The sequence below is a fragment of the Vombatus ursinus genome, unplaced genomic scaffold (assembly GCF_900497805.2).
Source record: "Vombatus ursinus unplaced genomic scaffold, bare-nosed wombat genome assembly UNPS02014932.1, whole genome shotgun sequence".
Classification (NCBI taxonomy): domain Eukaryota; kingdom Metazoa; phylum Chordata; class Mammalia; order Diprotodontia; family Vombatidae; genus Vombatus; species Vombatus ursinus.
Genome location: NW_020954710.1, coordinates 8,493,071 through 8,514,973, shown reverse-complemented (window position 1 = coordinate 8,514,973; position 21,903 = coordinate 8,493,071). Strand labels below are relative to the sequence as shown.

The following is a 21,903-nucleotide window of genomic DNA, read 5'->3' as shown; positions in this document are numbered from 1 at the left end:
TGCCCCAGCACTTTCTTTGTATTTAACTCAGAATCAGAAAACAGAATAAACTTCATTCTCATTACCTTGCTGCCCTTAAGTACATAAGTAAGTCACAGTCATTAACTCCAGGCATCCAAACCAGTTCCTCATGTTGGGTCACAGTGTCACCATCTGGGGAAGGAAATGGCTGCAATTCGGGAAGTTTGGCCTAGAAAACAAGGACACAAATTTCAAAAGGAAGACACAAATTAAAGAAATATCTCATTAGGAAGGCCTTTACAAGAGATATCACCTTTTATGGAACTCATTGAGTAGTTCCTATGCAGGAGTCACAGTAGTATCTTGAGTCAAATGAAATATTTGTAAAGTATTATATAAATTCTAAGGTTTATGGATATATTAAGTTCTTATAACCTAGCACGGTATCTTACACACAGTGGGCACTTAAGAAGTGCTTGCAGAATGCTAAATGACATATTGTAGTAAGTATAAACATAAAATAGAAAAATTCAAAAAGTTCTATGAACCATCTATTTAATCTCTATTTAAGGGATAATCAAACTACGGAAAACTATTATCATCATTTATGAATGAACTAAAAATGGATTCTTATAAATGAAGAACTCGGAAAATATAAATGTCTCAGGAGATAGGTTTAATTTCTAACAATTATATTTTGTAAAAAACAAAGATGAAATATCAACTTTATAAAGTATGTCTTGAAATTAAAACTACAACAGATTTAGTGAAATAAAACAAAATAAATTAATGGATACAATTAATAAAATTAGTCATTCAAAGTATCAGAACAGAACTGAGTTTGGAGGGAGGTGGAGATTACCTTACGACTGTCTTTTACAGTTGTTAACATAAGACATTTTTTTGCCAAACAATATATATACTCAAGCTAACGATCACAAACCACTGGCTCACAGGCCTTTTTTGTTTCCTTATTTCTCCCTCCCCTCCCCCCCCATTTTATTTATTTTTCCCTAGAAACACATAAAATGTATTTGTCACTGAAAAATGTGTGTACTGCTCTTTCAGGGGGATTGGGGCTAACAGTGGGGTAGGGTAAAGGTGGGGGAGGGAATGGTGTATATAAGATTCATACCTAAGTTAATCCTAATTTTTCTTGCTAGAAGTAAAAATTTAAATTATTAATTAGCTCTCTAAAGGGTCTTTTCAACATATGAGTAAATGATGAGGGAAGTTGCTTTGGTAGAAAGACCCATGAAGTGAAAGGCATGGGTTTAAATCTCAGGTCTGTTACTCACACCAGTGGTAAGCAGCACAGTGCTCAGGATTAGGGAAATAAGCCTTATACTGTCCCCCTTTCATCAGAATACACAAGAAATATTGTGTTTCAGTTTAGGAATTTGCATTGCAGAAAGGACTGCAATACACTGGAGGGTGTCAAGAGGAAGGTATTAAGGATGAAGGTCCTGAAGATGCAAGTCATGGGATGTGCAAGAGGCTAATTAAATTTATTCTGCCTAGCTCCAGAGGGCAGGACTGAGAATAGTTAATTATAAATTGAAGAATGGAAAATTTAATCTTGCTGTAAGGAAAAAAATATTAACAATAAAAACTAACCAAAAATGGAGAGAGCTGCTTTGTGAAATGGGAATAGGGAGAGGAAAGAGCCACCCTCATTGGAGGATCACAAGGAAAACTGAATGAACACTTATCAAGTATATTATAAAAAAGATTCTTGCTCATATATGTATACATAAATATATACATATATACACACACGGGGGGGGGGGGGGGGGGGGGAGAGAGAGAGAGAGAGAGAGAGAGAGAGAGAGAGACGTTAGCCACAGTGGTGGCTGAGTTCCTTTCACTTTGGAGTTCTATAACTATTGACAAAGTCACTTAATTTCTGAGTTTACTTATTTCTAAAATGAAATAGTCAGACAAGATTATCTCTGAGGACTCTTGCTACCTCTGAACCCTGAGACCAAACCAACAGAAAAAAAGAAGCACTGAAAAAAAAATGCAAATATAGTGACTACATCATAATTAACCACGTTAAATATTTCCTTAAAAATCACCATGGTATCTTCCAGTTTAAAATAAAATTTAAAGCAAAATGGTCATAGTGGTTTTTATTAGGACTAACTGGCTACTCTTTTTTCTGCAGTTTTCTAATTGAGTGCCAGGTACAAAATTCATTGAAATAGGTTTATGATCTGAAACTGAAACTCAGAGACAGTTTTACACAGAAGCACCAGAAAGAACCCAGAGACAGAAACCAGAAAACTTACATTGTGATCCTAGCTCATTTACTATTTATGGAATTTTAGGGAAGTCAATTAATTTCCCTTCATCTCAGTTTCTTCACCTGCCAAATGGATAAAAGATTCCCTAATATGTTTAATTTCTAGAGTAAAAGGACATGTGGTACAAATGGTCTGGGAATCTAAGAGGCTAACCTGAGGTTTTTACTCTGCCCCTGACCTGGCCTCGTGTGACCTCGTAAAAATCACTGAATCTTTCTGGTCTTGGGTTTTTTCTTCTGGAAAACGAGAGGGCTGGACCAGCTGGACTCTTCTGGCTCTAAATCCACATAATCTTTTGGTCTGTTATGACACATAAAATGTGAAAGTGGTTTGGAAAGGGAAAAGCACCAAATACATACAAAGGAACAATCTGTTAGTCCTCATGCTAGAAAACATTTTTTGATAATAAGACACATACAACAGTTTGGGAATGACTACTGATTAAAATAAAAACTATTTGTTCTTTAATGAATGAATGAAAAAGCACTAATTATGAGCTATTTACCAAGCCGTGTGATAAGCACTCTGGATACAAATATAAAATGAAAGACAATCCCAGCCATGAAAAAAATTTTAATAAAATGAAAAATGAAAAAACAGATCAAGGAAGTAGTAGGTGGAGGAAGGGAAATTTTGATATGATATGATATGATATGCCAAAAACAGACAGAACCCTAAAATGCTGAATTATAATTTTAAAAAAAGAACACAAGGTCCAAAAAATTATTATTAATAAATTTAATTTAATTTTACAAATGTAAAATTTAAGGTTTGCAAAGTGCATCAACCAATCTAAGGACCATTTTTCTCTAACCAGTAACCTGCAAGAAAATCTAAAATAAAGATTTCGAAATTTAAATATATAACACTACAATACTGATTTTCAACTTTTTTCAAGCTCTAAGAAAACTGCAAGTTAGCAATTCTGCTACTGGGAACTCGATGGTGGAAGACACTGGACTTCATGATCTCCAAAACTCATGGTTCCCAATGATGAAAATAACTGTGAAACGCATAGCTTTTCAGTACTCCCTGCCATGGGGGCCCTCCCTCCTTCTGACTGCAGTGGTTGGCTGGGGGGGGGGGGGGGAAGACTGGGAAAGAGTTGAACATTGGAGCACTCCTCCTAGATATTCTACCAGTTAAAGGGGGCACCCAGAGAATTTACCTCATCATTTGCCACCCAGTACTTTGCTGGCCTTGATGATCTCTGAAAACTCAATTTCCAAAGATGAAATCAACTCTGAAACTCTCACTTTCTCAGAAAAAATTCAGATCCAGGCTGCATGATTTTATCCCCTTGTGCCAGGTTTTCAGCATCATTTTATATGTTATCTCCCCCATTAGACTGGAGGCTCCATGGTAGCAGGGACTGTTTTAAGTCTTTCTTTGTATCCCCAGTGCTTTGTACAGTTCCTGGCACACAGTAGGTAGTTAAATGCTTAGTGAGAAAGCAGAGGAGGCAAAAGTAGAGATGGGGTCAAGAGGGAAGATACTAAAATAGGATAAATAGGAAGGAAGACAGACACAAAGACAAGTAAAAGAAGATGGTAGGGAAAATAAGAAGGAGAATTCTTGTGAGGTATTACAGAAGGCAAAAGTAAGGAGAGTGAGAATAGAAGGCAGACAAGTGCTGTACTGCCTCCCTCAAAAACAGCAATTTCACTATAAAAACATTGATACGGTACTTAAATCAATGTGCACAATTACTAGGTTCTTTTTGAAGTAACTTTCTACTGTCCAAAAGACAAATTCTGTGAAAAAGGAAGCAGCAAGTTTCAACTAGAGCAACCAAAGAGCTGCCTTGGCTGCTGGCCTTCACTTGAGCTGGCCATCTTTGAACCTGCTTTAAGTCCTGGCTCATTTGAACAGAAGCACTGATTTCATCAGCCGGTTCATCAGCTCGGTTTCAGTCTGGCTGCCACTGGAGAAACAGAAGCGTTGTGCAACAAAGCAGTCAGTGGGAGGTGGCCTTTCTCCTGTCCAAGTCTAACATCTTTCTGTGCCTCTGTTTCCTAATCAGTTAATCAGGAAGGATAATTAGCACCTAACTTCTAGGTTTGTAGTAAGGATCAAAAAAGAGAATCAACATACACCTTAAAGAGCTACATACTTGTAGGCATGTGATCCAAGCTCCTCTCTTCTTTTCTAGCAGATAGAAAACTCAACCATCCCCCTTCTCTCTCTTTTGTTTTTTTATGTTTATTATTATTTTGTTTTTGTGAGGCAACTGAGGTTAAGTGACTTGCTCAGAGTCACACAGCTAGTGAGCGTCACGAGTCTGAGGCCTCATTTGAACTCAGGTCCTTCTGACTCCAGGGCCAGTGCTTTATCCACCACACCACATAGCTGCCTCCATTGCCTCCCTTCTCTCCAGATTCTGCCACCTCTCCCTATCATTTACTTAGGATGCCCAAGTCCATAAAAATCTCTTCTGACTCAAGCATCCCTTGTCTACAGCCTCCAACAATGCTGATTGCTTTATTCTCCTGGATACTTTCTCCTTTGAGGCTCATAACAATGTTTCCTCTTGGCTCTGTCAGGTCATTTCTGTTCCCTCTCTACTCTCCTCAAATATTGACTTCTTCAGCTTCCATGGACGTTAACTAACAGCACCAGGTAAAAATCTGGTGTAATTTACATATCGATCAAGCACAAGTCTGTTTTCTGATTATGAGTTTTATATCTTCAACTGTCTATTAGATATTTCAAAAAGAATGTCTGACAGGCATCTCAAACTCAACTTGAACAACACAGAATTCATTCTATTTTCCCTCAAATTCATCCTTATTCCTAACTTCCACCATGGACTTTGGTAATACTCTTGTCTCCTTGCTCTCACACTCCACATGTTCGGTCATTTGCTAAATCTTGTCTTTTCTCCCTCTCCAAAATCTCTCATATCTGTTCCTTTATTTTCACAAAGGTAACTCCCACCCTACTTCAATTCCTCATCTTCTCTCCCCTGGACCAATTACAAGACCTTCCCAATTGGCCCCTCTGCCTCTCCTGACCCTAATCCATCCGCAAACGTGTATCTGCCCGTGTTATTCTCCTACTGAAAACGCTTCAGAGATTCCCTATTGCCTCTAAGACCAAGTAGAAGCAGGTGTGTTTGATTTTTTAAAGCCATTCCCAATCAAGCCCAAAGCTGTCTTTCCAAACGTATGAAATCATCCTCCCCCTGCCACACTGCAGAGCCTGGCCAAACTGGCCTCCTCACTGGTCTTCACCCACAACACTCCATGATCTCATCTCAGCATCTTTGTGCTTGCTGTTTCCCCATACCTGGAATATGCTCCCAACTCATCTCCATCTCTCAGAATTCCTTCTATTCATTAAAACTCAGCTAAAGAGAGACTTACTAAGTACTTTCTCTTCTCTAAGTTTTTACTTTGTATTCACTTATCAAGGTACACGTTCTTATACCAGAAAGAACAGAAGCTCATGGAGGGGCAGATGCTATTTGACTTATCTTTGACTCCCTAGCACCTAGCAAATAGTGGATGCTTAACAAATGCTTGACTGATTGGCTAACTACTGAAATTTGCTTTACCTGATGGCTGGGTCCAACACGAATTTCCCCCTGGGTGCTGTTCAGCCTCCTGTTGAGGAAATCAGACAGTCAATCAAAGGTATAATAGTTTTAATACAAATCTTCACATACAAATAGATAAAAATATAAATATTAGTAAGACAGAAGGGAATGGTGGGGGGGTTTTTTTGAGTATGTATTCCCAGTGCCCAGCACAGTTCCCTACAGACAGTAGGTATCTAAGAAAAGCTTACTGGATTGAGTTTTCAGCCAGAAAATGAACCACAATGACAAAATATCTAAGAGGAGAAGTCCTTCAAAATGGACTGAAGCTTTTAGGATGCTACTTATAGTACCTCAGGCCCACATCTCCAGTCCAGCCCCTCTTGGGTTCCCCTGGAAAACTTCATAGGATGTTTTCCTTAATGACATAACAGTGCACACACCAGTGAATCTTGGGGCACTGGGATAATCCTTTTGTTTTACATCCGTGGTTCAAGAGATTTGGACTGGCACATTCCCTGTGTCAGTGTATCTGAGATCTGGTGCACTCAATCTGGAAAAACTGATAAAATAAATAATCACCATAGTCCCTTGTCCTCCATAAACCTGTCATTCAGCTGGGGAGATAGCACGTGAACTTAAAAGGAAACAAAAAAGCCATATGAATCACTATTATCACAAGTACAAAACATGAGAAATAGGATCTATAAGAGTAAAGGAGAAGGAAAAAAAGAAAACGGATCAGCTCGACTGAATTATTCAGAAAAATACTTCCTGGGAACAAGCATTTTAAATCAGGCTGAGATATGGTGAATGCAGAATGGAATAGAGGAGAAACCTGAAAAGAGGGGGGGATCAGCATACATAAAGACAGTAAGGAGCATTAAAATAGGCTAGAAGAGATGTTCTACTTTGGCAAACGGTGCCAGATAATTTTGGAGAGGAACAAGCAAAAAGAGAGAAGAACTGGTATAGGACCTACACTGCCATGAGCAACAGGAAATTATGTATTATTCAGTAGGAGAGTGGTATGTGAAAGGGAGAGAATGAAGATTATTTTGGTATCTTTATTACTGGATAAATTTGTAAACTGGAAACTAGAAGCTGGGATATTAGCTAAGGGATTATTTCTGATTTTTTTTTTTATTAAGGAGTTTTCCAACACGCTTTATATAAAATATTTAAAATTAAAGGGTAAGTCTCCTAAATCATGAGAAAATATACATGACATCAGAATGTGTAGATTAATGTTTTCTAGTTAATAGGACTCCAGAAAGGGAAAACTCCACAGTACTGACTTGTGCCTGGTACAAATTTTTTGGATGGCAAAGTGGGAAAATAGAATAGATTCATAAAGACAACATGAGGAATAAAAAAAGAGACTATTTACAAAAAATAGCCATATCTTTTTTTCATTTATAATTGAAAAAAAAAAAGAAATTACATGTGACAATATCATATACCTCCAGTGATTGGGGAATAAATGGACAAATCTGCAAGTGACAGAAAGCAAAATCAGTTGAATTAGAACAGTAAACACCACAATTACAACTACTGTTTAAAAGACAAACAAAACCAAAGATAATGGAAGACTCAAAGGGGAATAATGAGCAAAAGATATTTGTAAGCTTATTTTGCCTATAAGGGCAGAACATGATGGCTATGATTACACAAGAGATATCAGTCAAAAAATTCATAAAGGATAACCCAAATGGATTTTAAAATGCCTGTTATCTAAATAATATACAACTGTATGATCCAGTCATTGAACTTATATATGTACTCATGCATATTGATAAACACTGTTCATCTGCATTGAGTGCCTAGCATAGGAGGAAGCTGGGCCAAGGACTGAATAAAAGGAATAGAATGACATTTAGGACTAACGAGATGTCTCCTGGTACTCTGTTTTAGCGTATCACAAATAGAAGGTCTAGATGAAACCTTTCAGGGTGTACTCTAATACGACAGGGAGCATCTAGCATAAGACTCCCAGGATTATAAATGGCCATAAGAACATGTCATATCAGGACTGACTGTGGAACCTCGAGGAGGAAGGTAGCCTGGAGAATGAAAGACTGGGGACAAGAGGAAGAAGGAAACACAATAACCATCTCCAACGATCTGCAGTGTAATCATGCAGAAAAGAGACTCAACTTGTTCTTCTTGGCTCCAGAACACAGTACTGGGAAAAAAGGTTGGAAGGTATAGAGAAAAAGGTTTCATTTTGATAAAAAGAAAATTTTTTTAGCTTTTAAGAGTTATCCAAAAGTGAATGAGAACGTGTTAAGACAAGGCTGAGAAATTCCTGATCTGGAGTGCTGGAGACTCTGGATGGTTTGGGTATACCTGGCAACCCCTGCAACTCTGATGTTTGGTGAGTTGGACTCTGAGAATGAGCTGACCTCCATGTGAAAATGTGTAGGGATCCCAGGCTGCTTCAGAAAACTCAACCTCTTCTTTTTCACACCAATGCTGTGTGTACTGTATGACTAGAAATTCTGAGACACCACAACATTGGCAGAATCAAAGCTGGAGGCAACCCAAAGGACAACGGAAAGATGTATGATGAACAAAAAAGCTTTTAAAGGGAATATAATAAGTATAAGTGGGCTATGCCATGTGTCCAATGATGGTTGACATACAAAAAGCGGCATAAGAGACATGATCTGGTTAAAGCATCAACGGAACAGAGGGTCAGACATTTATCAACACAAATTGTTTGATTTAAAATGCTGGTATTGTAGTACAAATTGTTTTCTAGGTTCAGCTCATTTAACTGCAACAGTTCCTATAAGTTTCCAAATTTCTCTGAAATCATCCTCTTCATTAGTATTCCTTTATATTCAAATAACATAATTTTTTCAGCCATTTCACAACTGATGGAAGGAAGGAAACAAGCATTTATTACATGCCTGTTATATTAAAGGTCAAATTGATGAGTACCTTTTTATTTTTCAATTCAATACCACCACAAAAAAGAGCTATTATAAATATTTTTGTAAACATGGGTCCTTTTATTTTTTTCTTCAACCTTTTGGAATTAAAGTAATAGCATAACTGATTCAAAAGTTTTTCCAGAGTTTGGTAATCTAAATTAATGATTTATTATTAAATTTAGTTTGGTAACTAACATAGTGATGTCATTTTGGTCCTCTTCAAGAAGGGGGGACAACAACCAACTACCTGAAAGAATAATAGCTAGCATGTACAGACTGCTTTAAGGACTGCAAAGTACTTTACAAATATCATCTCATTTTATGCTCATGAAACCCCGACAGATACGAACTATTACTATCTCCATTTTACAAATGAAGAAACTGAAGCAGACGGAGCTTAAGGGTCTTTGCCCAGGGACAAACAACTAGTATGTATCTACGGTTGAATTCGAACTCAAGTCTAACTGACTCTAGGTCCATCACTCTAACCACAGTACCACTTGGCTTCCTTATGAAAGCGCCTTGAAACAAGATAATTTCTTTCCTTTTATTTGTATTTTGAGTACCTGGCATATAGTAAATTTTAATAAGTACCTACATAATACTTTCATATTTTTCCATTAACAATTTGTAAAATACAATGTAGGGAATGTAGCAGGTACTACTATTTTCCTCTTACAGATGAAGACACTAACACTGAGAGCACTTGAACATAATTCTTCTCATTCTAAACCAAAGAATGAAGTAAAATTCATTATGAGAATACATTAAACATTTATGAAGCAACTATAATTCAATTACACATACTTTATCAATCTCCTTTTACAGATTAAGCACTGTGCAAGGTACTAGGCAATAAAAAAGGGAAAACAATACGGTCCCTGCCTTCAAGGATTTTATAAACCAAAAGAAGAGAATGACCCATGTACACAAATAAATATGATACATGACAGCCTATGACAGAGGCAAAGAAAAGATTGAGATAAAGCAGTCTAAGAAAATTCAGGGACAGGCAGGTGGCATCTGAGCTGGGTTATTAGGGAAGAGAGGATTTCAAGACGGCAGAGGTGAGGAAGAAATGTCTTTCAGGAATGAAGCAGTGACTTTTCAAGCACAAACATGCAATGCCCTCTGTGTATAGACAGAGGCAGAAGCATGCCAAATAAGATTAAGGAATAGCTCATTCTGCTTAGCTGTAATACAATGTGTGTGAGAGAAGTAGACTGAAATAATGCTAACAAGTTCATAGCAACCACGCTGAAGAAAGAGTAAATGATAGACTAAGAAGTGCTTTATCCAGAAGTAAAAAGGGAACCACGGTAGGTTTTTGATCAGAGAATTGCCATAGTCAGACTCGGGCATTAAGGAAACTTACTCTGGCAGCTTTGTGAGATATAACAGGGTTCATACCATTAAGTGTACTCTAAGTTGCCATAGCAACTTCCAGGGAAACATGTGCTCACCTCTAAAAAACTTGTTGCTTTGGAATGATGCCATAAATACTGTTTGGTGGTGTGGTTTGATTTAGAAAGGAGATATTTAGATCTCTACTGTACGTGTGCAGAGAAGGGAGGAATATGTAAGAAATACGGAGATAAAAATGACAAGATCTGGCAACTGATGGCATATGTGGAGTGACTGACAGTGAGAAGTCAAAGATGACACCAAAGCTATGAATGTGGGTGAATGGTACAACAGGGGCACCATCAACAGAATATAGGAAATTGGCTAAGTAGTGTGGTTCTAAGGTGGAGGCAGGTAGGGATATGAAGATGAACTTAGTGCAGTAGGCTCTAGGCAGTTTGAGAAACAAAACATAAATAAGCCAGTGAAAACAGTCTGCAATCACAGGGCTTGCAAACTAGTGCACCAAAATAGAATACATCCAAAATTAATATATTTTAGTACATAGAAGAGGCCCAAGCAAATTAAGATAAAGAGAGAACAATCATTACTGGTGGGGATGGGGATAGTTTTTACAAAAAACGTAGTTCTGAGATAGGCTTTGAGTAGGATTTTAACAGACTAAAAGGTATCATGGTATTCCAGGCATAGGGTACAAAGGGAGAAAATAAATAGAGAAAATGAGATCTGCAGAATGATAAAAACAATTATAGAGGCCCTAAAATGCCTAAGAGGTATGAATAGCAAAAAGAAATTATTTATAAATTAGTGAAAGTAGAAAGTCCAGTCATGAGGCTACTACAGTATTCTAGGGAAGAGGTTAGAGGGGTCATATAACAGAGTAAGAAACAGGGAGATGAGAATAGATGGATGTATGATCTGGGAGCAAGAAACTAAGCCTGATTTTGGTTGTTGAATCTGAGATAACATTAGCGGAAGTCTTTTAGGCAGTTCAAGACGTAGGCCTAAAACTGAAAGATAAAGACACAATTTTAAAGCACTATCTATGTAGAAATGGTAAGTGGAAGGAGAGCAAATGACTGAATGCTGAAAAATACTAACAGTAAGGGGTAAAGGAAGAGTCAGCCAAATGGTTACAGAAGTAAGCTGAGAATCAGGAGACTGAAAGAAGAAAAGCTAATGCACTATAGTATGGGACAGTGAGTGGGTAAGGAGTGAAAAACAGTCACTAAATTGAGGAAGTCTTTTTCACCACAAAGAGAATAATTTCAGTAAGTTGATAAGGATGATAACCAGATTAGACAAGGACAAAGAGCAAGGGGGTTAGCAAAACATCAAAGGCCGCGAGTACAGACAATTTTATCTGAAAGCTTAGCAATATCAGGGAGATAAAAGCTAGGATGGGAACTGGAGTGGGTAAGAAGGGTAAATTGAGGAATTTTTGAATGTATTTCTTGAAGGGGAAGAGCAGTGGAGAGAGAAAAATTAAAAATAAATAAGAAAGACTATGGATAAGTGATTGAGGCAAGATCCTAGGAAAGATAAGAAAATATAAATCAAGAAAAACAGTGCAGGGGCTGACACTTCAGTTTGGCCATGCTATCCACTGAAACAAAAAACAAAAGTGTAAGTGGACACAAAGAGGTTCCAAGTTGTGGAGGGAGAGGAAATAGGAACCAGTACTGTGTTGAGGAGGTTTCTGCAGCTCACTTTCTTTAAATCTTTACAACCATCTAGCTAGCTGACAGCATCCAGGCCAGCTGAACCTGGAGGCAAGGATACTCTGCATTCACACATATTGTGTGCAGGTGTGTGAATTCTCTGAAATCAAACCAAGTTCCAGGGTCAAAAAAAAAAAAAATCAGATATGAAGAGTAGCAATCAGACTGTGCCCTAGATTAGATTTCTTAGGATCCACTGAAAGTATGCAGCTCCTTAAACACTTGAAAAATACAACTGACTTGTTACCTAAAGAATGCATTGACACAAGATGTCAAATAATATGAATGAGGACCATAAAATGCCCCAGCACTCCCTTCAGAATCACAAAGTTTAGCCAAAATACAAAGTCCTCAATTCTTGAGGTAAAGTTAGAAGAATGAGTTTAAAAAAAAAAAAACCTGCACAGGTGATTAAAAAAAAAAAAACTATTATGGAGACAGGAACACACAAGCCAGAAACTTAGATAAAGAGGACAATTCTAAAAGATATTCAAGCAAAGTATCAAAGAAAATCACACCATGTTAGAAGAAATAAAAATGAAAAAAAAATCAAGATTATTAAAAATCAATTTAAAATGATACCATAAATGAAATGAGAACTCTAGAAAAAAGAATTGGACAATAAATGGGAACACTGGAAGAAATATTTGGAAGGAGAATTAGCAATTTAGTTCAAGAAGTCAAAAATCTTATTCAAGTAATAGACTCCTTGAAAATTAGAAGGAACCAAAGTTAATGGCTCCAATAGAACATTAACAAACACTTACTAAAAGGCAAAAGACATAAAAAATGAAAGGTATCACACAGCAAAAACAACTGAGCTAGAAAACTGGTAAAGGAGAAACAATTTAATATTTCATGGATTAAATTAATGCCATGGTCTGCCCCTCTGCCCTTCCCCCACAAAAGTCAGGATATCATGTTTCATTAAATCATAAAGAAAAATTGCTCAGATAAATTAGAATCAATGGAAAAATGAAAGCACAAAGAATACAGTCAGCTCCTAAAAGAAATATAAAAATAAAAATTCCCATGGGAACCAAAAACTAGCTTCAAGGTAAAAGAAAAATACCAAAAGGATTCTGAAACAAAGAGTTCAAATACTAAGGAGGCAGAGTTAGGATCACACAAGATTAGACAGCTATTACAATAAAGAAGCAAAGATGTTGGTATGATAGTACAAAAAGCAAAAGATAAAGTCTTACAACTAAGGGGAAACAGGGTACATAGACTTTTAAAGAACCTCTGATCATTCCTAACAAAAAGACAAGGAGTAGATTATTTTTAAAGACAAAAAAAGTTAAAGAAACATAAAAATGTAAATATCAATGAACAATCAGAAGGCATTATATGAGGATGAAGTGTTTATATTCTAACAGGGAGTAATGATTCTGGTGCTCCCTGAGAACTTTAATGTCAGCATTGATCATTAGATTGTTGGTTTCTTGAGGCAGAGACTGCCTTTTGCCTCTTTTTGTATCCTCAGAATTTAGCCCAGTGCCTGGCACATAGTAGATGCTTAATAAGTATGAACTGATTAATCACTGAAAGAGTTAAATAAGAAACTAAGACCTGGTAGTGTTGTTGTTGTTTTTTTTTTTTTAAATTATGTTTTGAAGATGACACAACAAGGAAAGAGAAAAAAAGTAATACATTAGAGAACAAAAGTAATACATGAGAGGAAAAATAGGGGAATGTATCATATCACATAACAGTTGTGTGTTTAAGTAGGAAACTATAAAACCAAGAAGGAATGAACATTAGATTCTTGTGTGCTACGTGAGGGTAAGAATTGTCTTTTGACTTTCTTTGCATCCCCAGTGTGCTTTGCACACATTGCCTGGCACGTAACTTGAGGAATGGGTAGAGGCAGCAGATGCCACTGGAATGTCATTTTTACTAGAATCAGTCAAAGAATATACACAGAAACAGAAAGAGTTTGTTACAGAAATACATTAAACTCAATAGGAAAACAGGAGGGAGTAGGGAGGGGGAAAAGAAAAAGAGGGAGGGTACATTCAGGCAGAAATTAGTCATAAGCAAAACAAACCCTAACCCTTGAAGGGTCAAATGTAAAAACATATTTTAAAGGTGTGAAAAAAAGTTAAGATCCTGTTGACATTTGAAGAAGAGCAGACAGAAGGGCAGATGCTGCTTGCACTCATTCACAAAGCTGCTGCTTGGTGCAGAACACATTACTTCTTTCACACTCTGCTATTCTTTATAAAGAGGGAAATGGGAGTGGAGGGGAAAAAGGTATGAGAATACTATGAAATGAAATACAAAAGTAATGATTAAAACTACTAACAAAAGAGGGGAGGGGAGGGAAAGGGGGACAGGAAGGGAAAGGAGGTGAAGGAGGGGAAAGGGAAAAGCAATGAAAAGTTAAAGACATCAACAGAATTTCAGAAAAGTTAGACATGATAGATCTGTGGCCATTACTGAATGGAACAGAAATGAGTATACTCATTTTCTAGTACTGAATGTTATTGACAAACACCGATCAAATATCAAAGCATTAAAGCCTCACAAATGTAGCCAAATAGAAACCTCTTTGATTAACCACAATGCAATAAAATTATATTCAACTAAGGCACACTGAACAATGGACTAAAAGCTTCAAGAATCTCAAGGGAAATAATGAAAAAAGGTAGGAAGGGGGCCAAACAGTACTAGATACCAAATTTTACTATGAAGCATTCATTGTTAATTCAACTTAGTATTTGTTAAAAATAGAGGTTGATCAGTGGAACAGATTACGTATACAACATACAAAAAGAAAGGAATACAGTCACCCAGTGCTTAATAAACTCAAAGACCTCAGCTACTAGAGCGCAGGCTCACTTCTTACCAAAAAAGGCCAGAAAAAAATGTAAAGATATCTGCCAGAAATAGGTTTAGAATACATTCTATACCAGGATAAGCTCCAAATGAATACATACTTTGGCAAAAAGGGTAACATCATAAATAAAGAAGAGAAGCAAGAAATAAAGTGCCATTCAGACCTATGGATAGGGGAAGAGTTTATAGCCAAACAAGGGGTACAAAGGAGAGAGAGACTAAAAAAAGATGAAATGGACAATATCATATAAAATTAAAGTTTTTATAAAAACAAAACTGATGCAGGCAAAATAAGAAGAGAAAAAAATCTTTGTAGGAAGTTACAAAGAAAACAATCTGAGAATAGATTGAAATGTATAAAAATAATAGCTATTTTCAATTGACAAATGAACAAAAGATATCTCAGTCAATAAACATTTATTAAGCACGAGATGCCAAGCATTATGCTAAACACTAAGGATACAAAGAAAGGCAAAAGAGGTTCCATGCTCTTGAGAAGCTTATAATTTAACAGTGGATACAACATGCAAATAAATGTGTACAAACAAGCTAAATAGAGGATATATTGGAAATAATCAACAGAGGTAAGGCACCAGCATTTAAAGGGGAGATGTAGAGAGACAACAGAAAGGTAGGATTTTAAGTGAGATTCGAAGGAAGTCAAGGAAAGCCAGGAAGCAGAGATAAGGAAGGAGAATATTCCAGGGATGGGGGACAGTCACTCAGAATCAGGAGATGGAGTGTAATATGTGAGGTATAGCAAGGAGGCAAGTGCCCAGTGATACTAGGTCACTCACAGTCAATGGAGGGAAGTAAGGGGGGTAAGCAAATTTTTTAAAAATATTCTTTAATTTTTAAACTTAAATACACAATAAGAAAAGAAAAAGAAATATATTATAAACTTAAATACAAAAGAAAAAAAGCATTGCCATGTGCACAGCAGAACATAAGAGAGGATTCAAAATATATAGCAATAAATTTACATGTCAAGAAAGCCTATACAACAAAATAACTACAAATTGTGTTCAGAGCTGTCCATCTTTGCTTCCTTCCGAGTTTTCTTCTGTTCTCTGCTGTGCACTTTTTACTTTATTCTTTTTTTCCCCCTTCCTCTCCCCTTTCCCTAAGAAGGCTACAATTAAGTATATATGTGTGTGTATGTGTATGTATATGTATATATATACATACATACACATACACACACACATACAAATACATATACTTAGATGGCTATAATCATACTCATATGTAGACATATAAATTCATATGCATCTATGTAAGACTAGCAGATGATTTTGAATGTAAATCTTGGGAGGTGATAGGGAGCCACTGCAGATTTTAAAGTAAGAGGTGACATGGTCAAACCTGTGATTTACAAATATCACTTTGACAGCTGAGTGGAAGATGAACTAGAATGAGGAGAAAACTGAAGCAGAAAGACCAACCAGCAAGCTATGTCCAGTTGTGAGATCATAAGAGCTTATATTAGGGTGGTGGCTGGGTCAGAGGAAAAGTGGAGCTTTCATGGGAGATATTATAAAGATAAAAACAACAGGTCACAGCAACAGATTGGATATAAATAGGCAGATTTTAAAGGAAGAAATCTACACTAACAATAACCAAAGGGGGAAAAAATGCTTCAAATAACTAAAAATTAGAGAAATGAAAAATAAAGTATCTCACACCTATCAGGCTAGTGAAGATAAAAATAAAAATTATGAATATAGGAGGATTAGCAGGAAAACAAGGAAGCTAACTATAGCTGTGAATTGGCATAGCCATTCTGTAAAACAATTTCTAACTATGCCTAAGAGGCCAATACTCCAAAGAGATCAAAGAAAGAGAAAAGGATCCATATGTAAAAAAAATATTTATAGAAGCTCATTTTGTGGTGGCAATAAACTGGAAACTAGAAGGGTACCCATCAATTGGGGAATGGCTAAAGAAATTATGATATATTAAAGGGAAGGAAGGAAGGAAGAAAGGGAGAGAGGGAGATAATTTCAGAGAAATCTGAGAAGACATGTATGAAATGATAAAGTGCAATGAACAAAATCAGAAAAAAAAATTTACACAGCAACAATAACTTTATAAAAACAAACAACCAAAACATTTAAGAACTTTGATCAATGCAATAACCATCAATTGAAGACCGAGGGTGACGACTGACTCCTTACAGAAATCAATGGATTCAAGATGCAGAATGAGACATACATTTTTGAACGTGGTCAGTGAGCTAATCTGTTTTGCTTAACTATGTGTATTTGTTAGAAGGGTCCTGTTTTTCCTCTCCCAATTTCCCCCTGGAGATGGGTAAGAAGGAGAGAAAATAAATGTATGTTAATTGAAAAAAAATTAAAAATCAAATTTAAAAACTGTTAAACTTCATTTCAATGCCCAACTCATGAAATAGGAAAGAAATGTAATACTGCATACACACAAATGGAGAAAGCAACATACTAATGAAATGACAGTTCTTTCAAGGAATCCAAGTAACGTCAGTGTAAATTTCTCTCTCTCTCTCTCTCTCTCTCTCTCTCTCTCTCTCTCTGTGTTGTTTTCTTTACGAATTTTTGTTGCTGGGTCATTACTCAAGATTTTTTTGAGTCATGAAGTAATAGAAAAGTTAAGAATAATGTCAATATCTTTAACTGGTAATAAGGGGATTTCTCTGGACTGTTATGTAACACCAGATAGTCTATGGAGCTGGCTTTGCAACCAGGAAGACCCGAGTTTAAGTGCACTTCTGACCCACCCTGGATGTCTGACCACGAGCAAGTCACCCAAACTCTCACATTCCGAGTAATCCTCTAAAACTACAAGTGGCAGAGGAGGGGCCAAGCAACCCAAGATCAAGGATAAAGGTAGTTTCTTCATCAAAGAGCTCCCTGCCAGTGGTATCAAATTCAAACAGAAAGGGATTTCTGCAGGCAGCATACTGACTTAGAAAACTGTAAGATTAACATTATCTACGTTGTACTGTATTCCAATTTATTTTGTTAAACATTTCCCAATTATATTTTAATCTGATGGACCACACTCTGGAATTCTGAAGGCCCTGAGTTTGAAACCTCTGACCTATATCACTGACATTATGTAAATAATGCACTTCAGGAGGTTTTTTAAAAACTATTATTATTTGTTTGTTTGATAGCCGAAGCAGAAATCTTAAGTGTACAAATCCTTGCTGTAGAGGCTAAAATATTTAACACCTCCAAAAGCCAAATTATATTGGTAAAGAAGCAATTACAATACTAATGGCAAGTCACTTTATTTATTCAAAGTGTCCCCCTCCCCAAAAGAAAAACCTCAACACCACATTTATGAAATCGAATACAAAAGAAATTGATGCAACAAAGCAGTATCCATAGCAACAACAACTTAATATTTCAGTCCTCTTCAGCTGCAGTGGATTAAATAAAATGACAAGATGTTCCCTTTGAAAAGTAACCTGTTGCCATAGAAACGTTGTATTCTATGAAGTAAACAGGGACTGGACAGAAAGGAGCTGGAAGCCTGCAACTGAATAACAAAAAGGCAGAAGTGTCCATAGCAATATAGAAAACAGGAGCACTAATCCAAGAAAGGCTTCTCATGAAGAATCTTGAGACAAGGAATAGGATGAATGCTAGGCTACTACCCTTTCAATAAAGGATTAATGGGGGAAATGGGCACACTGTCATCAGTTCCACCAGAGAAGAGGCAAACTGAAGAAAGAAATCAGAAATCAGTTGAGTATTATATCTGTCAAACCTTCACTCATTGTTCACCCCGGATATCAAATAACCCTGCAGGAATAACAGAAACTGCTTAAGAGGAAGACCACAAAACTGCATATAAAGGAGGGGCATGATCAAAATTTTTACACATGGAAGGAAGCTTACAGGTCATTTAGGGCTAGAAATGACTTTAAAGTCATTTAATCCAACAATCTCATTTTATAAACAAGTACACTAAAGCCCAAATAGATTAAGTAATATGTTCTAAGTCAAGACCAGTAATGAGATCATACACATGAGCAAAGCCAGGGGTGCAGCCACTACCTCCAATTCCATAAACCAGGGATCTTTCCATTGTGACACCTGGACTCTGCCAAGGCTTAAAGAAAATTTACCTAAAGCAGATAGTAACTATGGGATGGAAGAATGCAAAGCCATTCTGCAGAATCTGGAGATACTGTCTGCTATAACACTTTGGCCTCTGGTTCATTTACAAGCCAACAAAGAATCCAAAAGACAAACAAACAGGCCAGCCACTGTGGCCAAGCTGAGTGACCACACTAAGTCCTCAACCCTGTTCCATAGCAGGTTGACTGTATGATGGAAGACATTAGACAACCACCCTTCCTTCTATCTCAGACCCCTGGTTCTTAAGCTGCAAATCAGACTTCCTACAGCTGATGCTGGGTTAATTGCAGCAGTGCTAAGTACTACCAAGAAAACAACACTCTATAAATGCTATTTCGTTATTTGTAAAAGTATTTACTGAGAAGTTTGCTAGATTTAGTATCACGTGTAACAAGTTCATTAAAAGGCAAAAAATGGCAACAGCAACCTTTTTAAAATGATCAGAATCTTACCCAACCCTGAGGTTTAGGCTGGAGAACAAAGGATTTTAATTTGCTACTCCTCATTCTATAAATAGTCCTGTAGTGGGGAGAAAAACAAAGTTTTCCCTTTTTCAAGAAGCCACTAAAAACTCGAATGTGCTAACAAATACTTTAATGACAGCATTTGAGTATTCTGATGGAAAAGTTTTAGTAAGAATATTATTCATGACAGAGGGAAGGAACAACAAAAAAGCCTAACTAAATATCTGGTAGCAACAAAACTCATTCATCATTCATATATTCACAGAATCATACCTATAGTAGGTATTTAACAAATGTCTGTTGAAATTAATCTTAGAAGTTAGAGTCAGGACATGATTAAATCCAATCTTCTCATTTTACAAACCAGGAAACCAAGAAAAAGAGATTACATCATTTCCCCAAGGTCACAAGATAAATTATTGCCACAGGCAACATAAGAATCCTGGTCTTCTGATTCCTATGTCCATTTTACCATGCTGGGAAGGCACACAGGAAACATCTGCTATAGGATATGTGGATTTATATTCATATATCTCTACAGATCTACTCAGAAATTAACTGTAAGAATCTCAATGTTGACTACACAACATAGTAAACATAACTTTTAAGCATAAGAAATAAATGGAAGAGAAATGAAATAGAAAATCAGGATCAGAATAAAGATGAATACAATAAATCCATGACCCACTAAATATTAAGATCAAAAATAGTCACTTGCAAAATGCACCATTGGTTAAATGTTTTCTAATATATTTCTCAAACTGGCTATCTTCACTCTTGGCTAGGCCTATCACAGCATTCAAGAATCCAGATTCATTTGCTGCCGCAAAAGGCTATCAATTAAGGACCCAGGAATGGACCATCTATGTCTGTTATTTGAATAACAACCTAATTTTACATTATCATAAAGTGATAGGTATTTGCATGCACAATCTCATGAACATCATCTAGTAAAGCATGAAGACATTTACATCTATGGAGAATACATCCGTCTACAATCAAGGAGCCTCAAAGTCCTAAAATAAGTCTACTATCCTCAATTGTATAACTTAGAAAAAAATCAATTGAATTCCATGCTAATCCATGATACTTGAGGCTCACTGCCTACATCTTTGGATAGTTCCACTACTTATGGTTTATTTCACTAATGATAGTGAACTAATGTCTCCCATAAAAAAAAAAAAAAGCCAAAATGGGATTTTTGCTCTCACATTGAGGAAAGCCAATTCCTAAGTTAATCTTTTTGCTAGAAATTCTGCAGGTTTTCTACAATGCGGGGTGGAGAGGGGGAGAAGGGAAGGGAATAGGCATTTATATAGCCCCCACAATGTGCCAGACACTGTGCTAAGTGCTTTTTATTTGATATGATTTCATTGGATCCTCACAACAACCCTCAGAAGTGGGTACTATTATTATTCCCATTTTACACAGAAAATGAGGCAACCAGAGAACAAATGACTTGTTCAAGGCCACACAGCTAGTAAACATCTGGGACTAGATTTGAACTTAGGTTGTCCTGACTCCAGGCCCAAAGCACTATCCACTGTGCAATCAATTATTAATATTGAGATAGAACTTCATCATTTGCAGACAGAATAAATATCATATCCACCACATATCACTAAAAGTCTAAAAGGACTAAAAGTTCCTGCTGGGATGTCCATGGGATTTTATTTTCAAAAACCTGATCACCACCATACTTCTCTTCAGTGCAACCATGTGAGGAAGGAAGGAGAAAGACACTTACAAGTATGGGTATTACTATGCAAAACAGTTATGAGTAAGAATGGTTTGTGTGTGTATACACATACGTGCACACATGACCAAACACATCACATTTGCAGGTATTGAAAGTAAATTTCTTTCTTAAAAATAATTTTGAGAAAAGGATAACAATGTAGTACATTAGAGGAATGGGGTCAAGCAACTGTATTTGCAGATCTCATGCCCCTAAGTATTGGTATACTTTTTATGAAATAATTTCTTTTTCCAGTTTCCAAAGAAATTCTCAATATATGATTTGTCAATGTGATCAATTAGAGAATATGCAGGTGAAGCTTAACCCCTACCAACCATAATTTCAGGAAAAGTTTGAAAATTTACTATTTAGTTATGGCCTTTAAATCATCCCAAGTGAAGTTATTTGGATGACTTTGGGCTCAGATCGGAAGGATCCCAGGATTTATAATATGTGAGCAAATTCATCCTCTTTTTTTGATTAATTTTGTATTGAATTTGCATACTAGTCAAAGTATCTGTATCGTACTGTGATTAAAAACTCTCCAAATACATCATACAAACTCCTTTAGGGCAAGGGCTGTCTCAGTTACTTTATGCTGTATCCCAGCACCTAGAACAACACCAGCCCCATAGGTGGTACTTAATAAGTGTTTGTCAACTTGGAAATGACTGATTTGGACTAAATAAATATGACTAATTTTCTGAGGATGTCGTCCCCCTGTTCAGTGAGCTCCAGCAGCTCTCTACTGGCTCCAGGAATCTGTCTCAGCCATTTGTCCAGGGTTATTCAATGGTATTCCTGTTCCTGTACCTGATGTTCCTACCACATTGGTCTACGTTTCCTTCTCTCATACGGCAATTCAGCAATGCCCGTGCCCTCTCCCATGTACGGAATATCCTT

The 21,903-nt window shown here is 36.7% G+C and overlaps 1 protein-coding gene across 6 annotated transcripts in view; it reads right to left on the bottom strand.

The window, feature by feature from the left end:
- RERE (arginine-glutamic acid dipeptide repeats) overlaps nucleotides 1-21,903 on the bottom strand; it is a 591,972-nt gene that overhangs the window by 189,130 nt on the left and 380,939 nt on the right. For all 6 annotated transcript variants that reach the window (XM_027843796.1, XM_027843797.1, XM_027843799.1 and 3 more), the window contains 2 exons: nucleotides 5,824-5,872; nucleotides 66-190 (listed from right to left, as the gene is read on the bottom strand). In XM_027843796.1, the coding sequence (XP_027699597.1) occupies nucleotides 66-190; nucleotides 5,824-5,872 (174 nt within the window). The remainder of the gene's footprint in view (nucleotides 1-65; nucleotides 191-5,823; nucleotides 5,873-21,903) is intronic.